General features: G+C 49.3%; 1 protein-coding gene across 2 annotated transcripts in view; it reads left to right on the forward strand.

Annotated features, from left to right (window-relative positions):
* The window catches only part of ABCB10 (ATP binding cassette subfamily B member 10), a 1,288,341-nt gene that overhangs the window by 247,434 nt on the left and 1,027,584 nt on the right, over positions 1–13,323 (forward strand). For both annotated transcript variants that reach the window (XM_069234944.1, XM_069234945.1), the window contains exon 2: positions 2,266–2,466. In XM_069234944.1, coding sequence (XP_069091045.1) covers positions 2,266–2,466 — 201 coding nt within the window. The remainder of the gene's footprint in view (positions 1–2,265; positions 2,467–13,323) is intronic.

Below are 13,323 nucleotides of genomic sequence, written 5' to 3' on the forward strand. Positions count from 1 at the left end.
TCTAGCCAGAGAAGGACCTTCTGGTAATCTGTGCCCTCAAGATCATCCATGATATGCAGTAGGAAAGGTTTAGTGTCTCAGGGAATATTCAACCCATCATCCTCTCAAGCTGTCCAAAGGCTCCACCACAAAAGTGGGGACAGTCCCGGACAGTGCCAGAATATGTGAGGCCAGACTCCCCTTGGATCAACACATCGCAGACAGTTCCCGGTAGGGATCAGACCCATGCTGTGGAGCCTGGACCTTGTGAGATTCCCTCTATGAAGTGTCTTAAGCTGGATCAGTCTAAATTGAGTGCCTAGCACCACTCCTCTGGGAGCTTCCACCCCTTCCCTTCAGTCCTCATCCTCCATGCAGCCCAGTTCACTCTCCCATGCCCGTCGTACTAGTTGTTTGAAGTGTCTTTTGGTGTCCCCGATGTCCTTTATGTACCAGCTGGCCTGTTTGTTGGATCTTTTCTGTCTCTTGGGTGGGTGGTCTTTGTGTAGAGCATTGAGCCAGTCTTCTTCCGAGATTTTTTTCCAGGTTCCGCTGGGTACGCTGTTGTCAGTGGCTGCTTTGGTCTGCAGTGTTCTTGATTTGGAAGTGAATGATGGTGTGGTCGGTCCGTTTAAGGGTTAAGGTGGTGTTTAACTTGATTTTGTTGAAGGTGTGGCCAGCGATGTGCGTGGGTTTGTGTGGGAGTATGAAGGCTTTAGAGTTGACGATAAGGTGGGGTGATGAGGTCTGGGATGAGGTTGCTTGTGGTTTCAATGGTCGGTGAAGAAGGGTTGCATCAAGCGTGATGTTTTAGGAGATTTGAAGTGCCATTCTCTGTGGTTGTTGAGCAGATTATGGCATCTTTGTAGATGATCGTGAGTCCCCCTCCTGGTTTTTGATGGCGATTCGGTCATGCAAACTTGTAGCCTGTTGGGATTGTCGTGGTGGTTTTAGTTGCCGATGTTGGGCTGAGCCAGGTTCCGTGGAGGAAGAGGAGTTCCGGTGCGTTGTTGCCTAGCAAGTCCCAGATTTTGGTTGCGTGTTTGCTGAGTGAGCAGGTGTTGGATAGCATACGAAAGAGTTAGTTATGGGGTGTTGGTTTGCTATTGCGTGATGTGCTGTGTGCAAGAGTTGTTGTGGTGGCTGGAGTATGCTATTGGGAGTGGGGAGTGGGTTTTTAGTTGCCAGTGATACGGCAGTGGGCGAGGGGGAAGGCTCCCAATGTGGTGTGCAGTGCTGTAGCTGTAGCTGTGGAGAAAATGTTGAAAGAGTGGAAGAGTGCCGCGATGTATCACTGCGGGGCGGTTGGGCCAGGGTTCATTGTGATGGGCGCAGACTGACTTGCCTTTGTGCGCCTGCAGAGGAGATCTGTAAAGGAAAAATGGGTGAAAAGAGCTAAAGACAATAGCAAAACGGGCCGAAAGGCGGGGAAAAGAGCAAAAAGGCTGAAAAAGAGCAAAAAACAAACCGGATGATACTGAGGGAGTTGAGTATAAAACGGCTGAAAAGAGCTAAAGTAAAAAGCAGAAAACGGTGTAAAAGCAGACGAGCTAAAGCAAACAGGTCTGCAAAGAGCTTAAGCAAAGGCAGAAACAAGGTGAAAGGCAAAAAGAGTGAAAGTGAAAAACAGCCTCCTAGAAGAAAATAGCTTGAGTAGTGAAAAAGCGGAACAAGCGATGACAGAGAGAAAGAGAAGATGCACGAGTGAGAGAGAGCTTAAGGAGATGAGGTGGTCCCTCGGGGCAGCGAAGCCGGCTCCAGAAAGATCTTGGACTGGTCGGGTAACCGGTCACAGGTAGAAAGGGTTGGGGGTGCTGGGCCGAGGCACCTGTTCGTATTTGTGTATTATAAGCAAAATAAACAGACATTTAATCTGGGAGCCCTTAGCCTATTGATTGAAATATCTTCAGAACAGAGCAGCAAGCAGCATGTGTCCAATGTGCGCGTGTGATATTAATAAAATGACATTATTTAAATATTAAAAATAGCTGATTCGCTCAGTGTACAATTTTCAGAAATGCTACTGTGGGATTCTTAGTTTCGCTGTACGGTAGAACTTAAGCAGTACAAATAACTGTTCAAATTGTGTTCTTAGGGAAAAAAAAGCTATGTGTTTTAGGTGTTTTATGTAACATATTTATTTCTTGCACATTAAATAACTGTTATTCTCTAAATAGCACGAAAAATGTCCTCATAACATCAATGAAAGATCATACTCTGATTATCTTCATGCCAAAGTATGTCCCATAACCTAAATAAAAGCTGTTTTTTTATCTTTTTTAACAGCTGCTATTGGCTTCCTCACTGTATCCAGTGTCATCACCATGTCCGCACCCTTTTTGCTAGGAAAAGTGATTGACGTCATTTATCTCAACCCTTCTGAAGATGTGACTGCCAACTTGACCAGCCTCTGTACATTGCTCAGTGGAGTGTTCTTGTGTGGTGCTGCAGCCAATGGTTTTCGTGTCTACCTCATGCAAACCTCAGGTGACACAGTGCTTCCGTCTCATTTATTATATTTAAAAAAAACACTAATTCTTAGGAAACCCTTCTAAAATGACTTTTGAATATTTTTATCTATTTGTTATTTATGCAAGTTTATGCCATGATTGAACATTTTGAAATTTTTTTGCAAACATTTTTCAACAGCAGTGCAAAGGTATTTAGGTGAGGAAGGGTATGTTTACTGTTTCCCTCTGTAAAGTAGTTGTGGATTCAAGAATTTGGATTTAAGGATTTGAAAGGAGGGGTACATGAGATATTTACATAAACCTTCTGTTGAATTGTGAAGGCACGTTGTTTTAAGATTGTTAGATGAAACTTAATATGCAGAAGTTCACTTAGCAAAATTTTGCAATGTGCTTTTCTTGAGTTTAAGGTGGGTTAAACACTTTAACTGTGTTACGTTTCATCACTGCATATTTTTGAGCTCCTAAATCAATGTGTACGCATTTATGGTAGTTCCCATCAGACTGAATGTAGGATTCTGGCCTGGCTTATAGTGGGTACCTGATGGTACTTAAACCTTGTACCAGGTCAAGTTACCCCTTATTAGTAGTGTTGTAGCAGCCTAGGCTGATAGAGGTAGCTATAGCAGAGCAGCTTAGGTTGAACTAGGAGACATGCAAAGCTCCTTCTATACCACTTATATCATATAGCACTATATCACAAGAAAACACAATACTCTGAGTTACTCAAAATAAAGGTACTTTATTTTAGTGACAGTATGCCAAAAGTATCTCAGACGATACTCCCTTAGGAGCTAAGTAAAATACCCCAAATATACACACAAACCAAAACCAGGTAAGTAAAACACTTAGAAAAGTAGTGCAAACACTGTAGAACACAATAGAATGCAATAGGAGAAAATAGGCCTAGGGGCAACACAAACCATATACTCCAAAAGTGGAATGCGAACCACAAATGGACCCCAGGCCTAGTGTAGTGTGTAGAGGGTCGCTGGGAGTGTAAGAAAACACTAAGGGTGTCCAAGATACCCCACCCCAAGACCCTGAAAAGTGGGAGTAAAGTTACCCTACTACCCCAGAAAGACAGTAAAGTCAAGATAGGGGATTCTGCAAAGGCAACAACTGACTGCAAAGCACTGAAGACAGATTCCTGGACCTGAGGTCCTGCAAAGGAAGGGGACCAAGTCCAAGAGTCACGCAAGTGTCCGGGGGGGCAGGAGCCCACTAAGCCCCAGATGAAGGTGCAAAAGGGCTGCCTCTGGGTGGAAGAAGCCGAAGATTCTGCAACAACGGAAGGCGCCAGGAACTTCTCCTTTGGTCAGAATATGCCCCACGGCGTGCTGGAGGATGCAGAGTTGTGTCCCAGCAGAAAGACCACAAACAAGCCTTGCTGGCTGCAAGAGTCGTGGTTGAAGATTTTGGGTGCTGCCAGGGCCCAGGAAGGACCTTGGAGGAGGAGACAGATGGGGCTGCAGCATCTCTTTTGCCATCCATAAGGAGCTCAGACATACCTTTCTTCAGGACTGCCACTGCAGCCTGAGTGAAATAGTGCCCACACTATTTCACAGCCATTTTCACTTAAGTAACTTATAAGTCACTTATATGTCTAACCTTCATTTACTGAAGGCTAGGTGCATAGTTATTAAGTGTGAGGACACCCTTGCACTAGCAATGGTGCCCCCACACTGTCCAGGGCCAATTCCCTGGAATTTGTGAGTGTGGGGATACCATTACACTCGTGCACTACATATAGGTCAATACCTATATGTAGCTTCACAATTGTAACTCTGAATATGGCCATGTGAGGTACCTAAGATCATGGAATTGTCCCACCATTCCACATCTGGTATTGGGGAGGAAATCCCATGCATCCTGGGGGCTCCTCCATGGACCTCCAGTACTGCCAAACCAGCTCTCTGAGGCTTGCACTGCAGCTACAGCAGCTGCCGCCTCACAGACAGGTTTCTGCCCTCCTGGGGTCTGAGCAGCTCAGTCCCAGGAAGGCAGAACAATGCATTTCCTTTGGAAGGAGGGTGTTAGACCCTCTCCCTTTGGAAACAGGTGTTACAGGCTTGGGAGGGGTGCCTCCCAGAGCCTCTGGAAATGCTTTGAAGGGCACAGATGGTGCCCTCCTTGCATAAGCCAGTCTACACCGGTTCAGGGACCCCCAGTTCGTGCTCTGGTGCGAAACAGGACAAAGGAAAGAGGAGTGACCACTCCCCTGTCCATCACCACCCCAGGGGTGGTGCTCTGAGCTCCTCCAGTGTGTCCCTGGTGTTAGCCATCTTGTTTTCCAAGGTGTGGGGACACTCTGGAGATCTCTGAATGGCCAGTGCCAGCAGGTGACGTTAGAGACCCCTCCTGATAGGCCCTTACCTGATAAGGTAGCCAATCCCCCTCTTAGTGCTATTTAGGGTCTCTCCTGTGGGTGTTTCTTCAGATTCAGCTTGCAAGTCTCATCCAGGAATCCTCTGCATCCTCTGCTTCAGCTTCTGACCATCGGATCAACCGCAGACTGCTCCACAAACTGCCGTAACTCCAACAAACTATCCAGGACGACTCCTGCGACCTGCAACTTCAGCTCCAGCCAGCATTTGCAACAGTTTCCAAGGTGTGCACGCTCTGGGGACTCCCTGTCTTCACCCTGCACCAGAAGAACCAAAGGAATCTCCCGTGGTGTGACTGAGTCACTGCCCTGCTTCTGCAGGCACCTTCTGCGCCGATGACCGGTTCTCTGGGACTCCTCTACTGATGACTAGCATGCCCCCTGGAACACAGGTGGTGGACCAACACGACCCAGACTGTCCTAAGGTCCAGCTGTCCAAATTTGGAGGTGGTAAAAGCCTGCCTTCCCCATTTGCAACAGTACCCTTGTGCACTGCGTCATCTCCAGCTCCTTGGGCTTCTGTGCACTTCTTCCAAGAATCCTTCAAGCACAGTGTAGCCCAGGTCCCCAGCACCCCATCCTTCGACGCACAACTGGGTGAGTTGTTCTCCTGCGGCGTGGGACCTCTTTTTGTTGTGCTGCACCAGCCACAATTTGCATCTTCTTTGTCCCTGTGTCCTGGGACTCCCATGGATGCTGCCTGGTCATCTGTGGGCTCTTTCCAGTGTTGGGAGCCCCCTCTGCCTCCACAGTCCGAGTTTATGCCCCCGGGTCCCTCCTGGGTCCAGGCTGCGCCATTTTGACGCAAACCGTGACCTTGTTTGCACCAAGGCTTGTTGGACGAATCCAGTGACGCAAACAGACGGCAACCAACATCTCGACGTGGGACATCTCCTGCGCCATGCAGGAACCCGCAGCCATCTTCTGTGGTGCTCTTCTGCAGACTTCTTCTAAACAGAGAATCCACTTTTGCGCCATCTTCTAGGTTGGTAGGGTCTCCTGTCCTTCCTGGAATCTTCTCTGACTTCTGGGCTTGGTCTCCTCTCTTCACAGGTCCAGGAATCCACCATTTGGTGCTTGCAGTTTTGCTTGGTTCTTGCAATAACTCTTAGCACAACTTGTAGTGTGTCCTGAGGAAACTTGCAGTACTTTACTCCTACTTTCCGGGGCTCTGGGGTAGGGAATTTTACTTACCTTTGGTGTTCTCTTACACTCCCAGTGCCCTTCTGCACACTACACCTGCCTAGGGGGTAGATCGTGATTTTGTGTTGCCCCAGGCCTATTGCATTCTGTTGTATTTTTTACTGTTTGCACTATTCCATGACATGGGTCTCCTTTTCATGTTATGAGCACATGGCTATCTGAGGTCTAGGGGGTTGGCCCTCACGACCCGTGCACCGAAAAGCACCATAAATTGCATATATGTGTAATAAAGGAAGAAGGTGGGGTTTCAATTCACCTTGATCCCCATTTTTTTTTTTTTTTAAGAACTATTCCATGACTATTTACTTACCTGATTTTGGTCTCTAGTGTATCTATTGTGTATAATACTTACTTCCGAAAGGAGTATTGCCTCTAAGATATTTTTGGCCTTGTGTCAATAAAATAAAGTACCTTTATTTTTGGTAACACTGAGTATTGTCTTTACTTGTGTATAAGTACTGTGTAACTACAGTGGTATTGCAGGAGCTTTGCATGTCTCCTAGCTCAGCCTAAGCTGCTCTGCTACAGCTAGACAGCCTAAGCTGCTAGAGCACTGCCTACATTTCTCTAATCAGGGATAACTGGACCTGGTGTAAGGTACTCACCACAAACCAGGCCAGCCTCCTACATGCCCCTAGCAGAAGTTTGGCCTCGATTGTGCTTATTCCGGCAGTGAGTCCACTGTAATGTGTTTATAGCGGACATGACTGAGTTGCAGGTATTTGTAGAACTGAGTGTGTGAAAGTTGGTAGTCTGTATAGAGGTCTTGGAAGGACTGCATATGCGACCCAGTACAAACATGTCCAAGGTGTGATATGCCTAGCATGTCCCATTTTTCAAATCCCTGCAGGGTTGCCGTTTCATGTAACCATGTACCATGCCAGAGTGTTGTAAGTTGTGTGAGGGTGTGTGCCCAATGCGTATGCCTCAGAGGTGCTCTCAAGGCTAGGAAGACCATCCTACTCAGCTGGACCATATCTTTAAGTAGGGGGTGGCCATGGAGATCAACGCTATGGGGGAACGACAGCAGAGCGAGCTCAAGCCGGTACGCCAGATCTGGCCATCCCCCGTTAAACCAGTCGTGTATCACGATGAGTTGGGAGGCCAAATAATATAAAAATGGATTAGACATGCCCAGTCCTCCATCATAAGTGCCTCGTTGGCAGTAGCGAAGGGCGGTACAACATCTGGCTCCATGCCAGAGGAATGCTGATGCTGATTTGTCTAAGGTTAAGAACCAGATTCGGATCAGGGGGATTGGGATGTTTTGGAATATATAGAGGAGACATGGCAGGACCATCATCTTGTACAGTGCTATGCATCCCAGGATGTTGAGGGGAAGAGTCCGCCATTGGGCTTGCTTTCTGCGTTAGAGGACGAAAGTTAAAAGACCATGTGAGGTCGGGGAGAAAAGACACCCAGATACCCAAGTATTTAAAGCTCAGTCGGCGAAGGTGTATTCCTCCCTGCCAATCAAAGCAGTATCGTGAGAGTGCCAGAGGCACAAGAATTGACTTAGAAGGGTTCATATGAAGACCGGAGGTGGCCGCAAAGCAACGAAGGAGATGAAGACACCTGGGGCCGCTGACATCTGGGTTGCTCAAGTAGAGGAGGACATCATCGGCACAGAGGGCTTCGCAGTCTTCTTGTCCTCCCTCCTACCGCTACTCATCCCACAATGGGTCCCCCCTCAACACCCAAGTCAGCGGTTCAGTTGCCAAAGCGAAGAGCAGCAGAGGCAAGGGAAAGCCATGTTGGGTGCCCCGTCGAATATGGAATGACTGTGAAAGGACGCCATTGATCTGGTCCCGGGCTTAAGGATTGTTGTATAAGGCATGAATCAGCCTACAGAAACACAGTCCCATCCCGGCTCGTCTTAGTATCAGCCCCAGGTATTTTCAGTCTATTGTGTCGAATGCCCTTTCTTAGTCAATAAACAGCAGTGCTAGATCGGAGGGCAGTCAGTGGGGGTGCCCCAGGGCCACATGGAGGCGGAGAATGCAATATCTCGTTCCACGATTGGGCACGAAACCACACTGATCGGGATGGACCAAAGTGGGGAGTACTTGTTTGAATCAAGCTGCCAAAACAGTGGCCTAGATCTTAATATCCCCATTAATAAGGGAGGTTGGCCAGTAGTCAGACCAAGAGGGGGATAAGTCTTGGGGATTACCATGATGATGGCCGTATCCATATTGGTTGGAAAGGCGCCCAATTGATCCACATCTCTATAGACGGCCAGGAGGTTAGTGAGTAGTGTCTCCCGAAGCGTCACATAGTATTTAGTCAGAAAGCCATCCGGGATTGGGGTCTTCCCGGCAGGTGTCACAGAGACCACCAGTTCTGTTGCGACCAGCGTGATAGGTTGATCTAGCATCTGAGTCTCTGTAGGGGACAGTCGGTGAATGGGTACCTCATCGGGGAATTGGGCCGAATGATGTTGTTGGGCAAATGTCAATACTGCTGTACGTTTTATCTTATCCAGAAGCCCATTAATATTCCAGGATAGGAGCTTGGTATATGCAGTCCTAAGGGTCAGTAAAGGTACATAACCAGATCAGATGGGAGGCCCTCTTTATCTCAGAGGAGTCCCCCACCCTGTGGCAAACGGATAAAGTCTGGGATTGCTGTAGTGAGAGCAACAAGGGCTTGATGTGTGTTGGCCACCAGGAGTCTGCATCAGTACCTAAAAGAAATTGTTAGAACAGAAACGTATGGCAACATTAAAACATAAAACCCCTAGGATCTCCCATCCCCCCAACTCTTGCCTCACCCCATACTTGCCCCAAAAAGCATCTGTCGCCCTCATAACCAATTCTGACCAGAAAATGAAGGACAGAAATGTTGGTTTGTGGTGGACCCTCCCCCAAACAACAGGAAAATCAGTGGCCATCAATTCAGAGAAAATATGAAAATATGTTCAGGTATGTGTCCCGGGGTAGGTTAGGTCTGGGACCTGGGCAGAGCGTCACAGCACAGGACTTTTTCGAGAGATCTGTATCACTGTGTGTCCCTGGCTGCCCCAGAGAGGCCCTCTCCAGTGGAGTCTCCCAAACAGGAGCATTGGTTTCCCCACGCCTGTCTCCCTAACGCCCTCTCAACCCCCCTGCCACCTGGTGGGGCAAAGATCGACCATGGGTTGGAGGCATCAGTCAGACGGATCTTGTGCTTTTCTGGGTTTTCGGTTTCCGTGAGCGAGTCTGTTTACATTGGAGCCTCGGTCCATGATCAGTGCGGCCTCAGTCTGTTGGGTCAGGATCATACCAGGATCCCGTTTAAAGCATGTGAAGCGGACGCTCCTCCGTGAGCCATGTCCAGGGTGTCGCCGGTCTTTCAAAGAAGTAGGATTTGTTGTCATAAAGTACTTTGAGCCTAACTGGAAATAGGAGCCAGTATTGCACACCCATTTCTCAGATTTTCTGTTTTGCTTCAGAGAAGGAGTGGCAGAGTTGCTGGACTTCACAGGTGTAATCAGGAAAAAGGAGAACTTTAGCGGTGCCACAGCAACGGTAAGTGTGTAATTGGGCTTCTTGAAGGACAGTGTGCCTGTCTCGAAAGTTAAGAAAGCGGGCTATCACTGGCTTCTGAGAGGAGCCCGGTAGTGGCTTAGGGGTCAGGGCTCGGTGCGCTGATTCTGGTGCAAACCAGGTAGAAAGAGGAGTGGATGGCATCCAAGTCTTGACCATTGTTTGAGGAAATCCACCATCGATTGTGATTCCAAATTTTCAGGGATGTTAATTATGCATACATTATTACACCAGACACAATTATCGCCATCTTCAGCTCGCAGTGCAGTTCATAAATACACGTGAGAAGAGTCGAGACCTGCGTTTTAAGGGATTTCACTTTGTCCTCTACCATGGGCATCCTAGTTTCAGCTTCAGATATCCGAGCCATAGCATTGTGGAGGTCTTGGCCACGTCCACTCTGACCTCACCGATTTTGTTTTCCATCGCTGCTTGGGAGGTTTGTATCACTTGAAGAATCGTGGCGAGATTTCCTAATGGCGGCATCGTTCCACTTGCTCCGGCCTCTCCCTGCAGCCTTGTGGTAGAGCCAATAGTGAATTGCTCCATGCAGGTTTGAGCGGAGGAAGAGCAGGAGGCCTTGTCTTTCCCCATGGACAGAGATACGGTATCAACAGTTCTTGGACATCTCTGGAACTGGTCTGCTAGTTACCAGCTGTAGCTACACGGACAGCTGATTTGGAACACCGGAGTGGTATTGTATTGACACCATTGGTCCTAGTGAGTCAGGGCCCTGCTCAGGGCCCCCAGAGATCTCCCCTCTGTGCGTCAGCGGTGCTGGCAGCCCTCATGTGGGTCTAGCATTGAGCAGGCATCGCTACTGAGTAAAGAGCAAAGGCAATGTGAGGGGACCACCAGAAAGGACATAGAATGGCTTTCAACCAGGGCACCAGCTCGACCCCGCAGGTTGTGAGCAGCAGCTTAGATCCCAGATCGGGGCGAAGGCCTTGTGTATCAGCCCCCTACTCGAAAGTCTTCTTGTTTCGCTGATTTAAATGGGTAAATGCATGGCCATCCCGCTGGATCACTGTGATGTTTGTTACTTGTCTCCCCACGTTTTGGAGAGTGGCTCGGTCAAAATGAGAGGTGGGGACTCAGACTCGGGGCCTCTGTGGTGTGTGGGGCCAAAAGGAGACCGTCGTCGAAGACCCCACCTCTTCATGGGTTGCAGTTTCTACTTCCCCTATGGCCTGCATCTGTCCTGCTCAGCTCAAGGCAGTAGCAGTGGGCCTCCCTGTGTCTCCTAGTGTGCCAAGGCCCAGGCAGCAACATGCAGGCCAGGAGCGTGAGCACCAGAAGGAAGGTCGCAGCACAAGTCTCTTGCTCCCAGGACTTAGTCAAGGACTCTTCCACCACCCGCTGCAGGTCGCAACCACCCTCTGGCCGATTGTAGTCAGTGTCTTCCGGCAGCCGCTAGCACGGTCAGGCAGGTGGGAGCAGCACGGCCGGAGGGGATGGGGAGCGAAGCACCTACGGGAAATATTTGGTCCCTCCACCACACAGTGACCTGATGACCCAAGTATGAGAAGGCCGGCTTTCATTTGGTCCACGCCTAGAACCCACCAGCTCACCTCCGGGATTGTCGCACCTTCTTTCCTCTCTGTAGGAGGCTGGCCTGGCTTATTATAGTGGGTACCTTGCGGTACTTACACCCTGTGCCAGGTCCAGTTATCCCTTATTAGTATCATAGAGGTGTTTCTAGCAGCTTAGGCTGATTGAAGGTAGTTATGGCAAAGCTTAGGCTGAACTAGGAGACATGCAAAGCTCCTACTATACCACTTATATCATATAGCAAAATATCATAAGAAAACACAATACTCAGAGTTACTCAAAATAAAGGTACTTTATTTTTATGACAATATGCCACAAGTATCTCAGTGAGTACCCTCAGGTAGAAGGTAAGTAATATACACAAGTTATATGTACACAAACCCAAAACAGGTAAGTAATAGTAAGAAAAGTAATGCAGACAGTGTAGAATTACAATAGAATGCAATAGGTGAACATAGGTCTAGGGGCAACACAAAGCATATACTCCAAAAGTGGAATGTGAATCACAAATGGGCCCCAGACCTATGGGAGCTTGTAGAGGATCGCTGGGACTGTAAGATAACAGTCAGGGTGTCCAAGATACCCCACCCCAAGACCCTGAAAAGTAGGAGTAAAGTACCCATAACTTCCCCAGTAGGACAGAATAGTTGTGATAGGGGGATTCTGCAAGAACCACAAACCCCAGCAGAGCACTGAGGACGGACTCCTGGACCTGCAAGGCAAGGGGACCAAGTCCAAAAGTCGCGATAGTGTCCGGTGGGGGCAGGAGCCCAGGAAACCCCAGATAAAGGTGCAAGAAGGCTGCTTCGGGGTGGAAGAAGCCAAGGATTCTGCAACAGTGAAAAGGGCTAGTAACTTCTCCTTTGGATGGAAGATGTCCCATGGCGTGCTGGAGGTTGCAGAAGTGTTTCCACACAGAAATACCGCAAACAAGCCTTGCTAGCTGCAAGGGTCGCAGTAGAGGTTTTTGGGTGCTGCTGAGGACCAGGATGTCGTCCCTTGGTGGAGGAGACAGAGGGGGCGCTCAGCAACTCAGAGAGCCCCCACAGAAGCAGGCAGCACCCGCAGAAGTACCGTAGCAGGCACTTAGAAGATTTGTGAACCGGAGTCCACTCAGAGTCACAAAGGAGGGTCCCACGACGTCGGAGTCCAACTCAGAGGGTTGAGCACTGCCGGACGGAGTGCTGGGGACCCAGGCTAGGCTGTGCACAAAGGAATCCTTGGAGAAGTGCACAGAAGCCAGAGCAGCTGCAAATCACGCAGTACACAGGTTTGCAGTCTAGCGTGGGGAGGCAAAGACTTACCGCCACCAAACTTGGACTGAAGGATCACTGGACTTTGGGGGTCACTTGGATATAGCTCCTGTGTTCCAGGGACCACGCTCGTCGAGATGAGAGGGGACCCAGAGGACTGGTGATGCAGAAGTTTGGTGCCTGCGTTAGCAGGGGGAAGACTCTGTCAACCCACGGGAGATTTATTCGTGATTTCCAGTGCAGGGTGAAGGCAGACAGCCCTCAGAGCATGCACCACCAGGAAGCAGTCGAGAAAGCCGGCAGGATTAGGCGCTACAATGTTGCTGGTAGTCGTCTTGCTATTTTGTTGCGGTTTTGCAGGCGTCCTGGAGCAGTCAGCGGTCGATCCTTGGCAGAAGTCGAAGAGGGAAGTGCAGAGGAACTCTGGTGAGCTCTTGCATTTGTTATCTGAAGAATACCCCAGAGTAGAGACCCTAAATTGCCAGAAAAGGAGGTTTGGCTGCCAAGAATGGAGGATTGGCTACCAAGAAAGGTAAGAGCGTATCAGAGGGGATCTCTGACGTCACCTGCTGGCACTGGCCACTCAGAGCAGTCCAGTGTGCCCCCAACACCTCTGAATCCAAGATGGCAGAGGTCTGGGACACACTGGACGAGCTCTGGGCACCTCCCCTGGGAGGTACTGGTCAGGGGAGTGGTCACTCCCCTTCCCTTTGTCCAGTTTCGCACCAGAGCAGGGCTGGGGGATCCCTGAACCGGTGTAGACTGGCTTATGCAGAGATGGGCACCATCTGTGCCTATCAAAGCATTTCCAGAGGCTGGGGGAGGCTACTCCTCCCCAGCCCTTCACACCTATTTCCAAAGGGAGAGAGTGTAACACCCTCTTTCAGAGGAAATCCTTTGTTCTGCCTTCCTAGGCCGGGGCTGCCCTGACCCCAGGAGGGCAGAATCCTGTCTGA

Source organism: Pleurodeles waltl, chromosome 5, assembly GCF_031143425.1.
Source record: "Pleurodeles waltl isolate 20211129_DDA chromosome 5, aPleWal1.hap1.20221129, whole genome shotgun sequence".
Classification (NCBI taxonomy): domain Eukaryota; kingdom Metazoa; phylum Chordata; class Amphibia; order Caudata; family Salamandridae; genus Pleurodeles; species Pleurodeles waltl.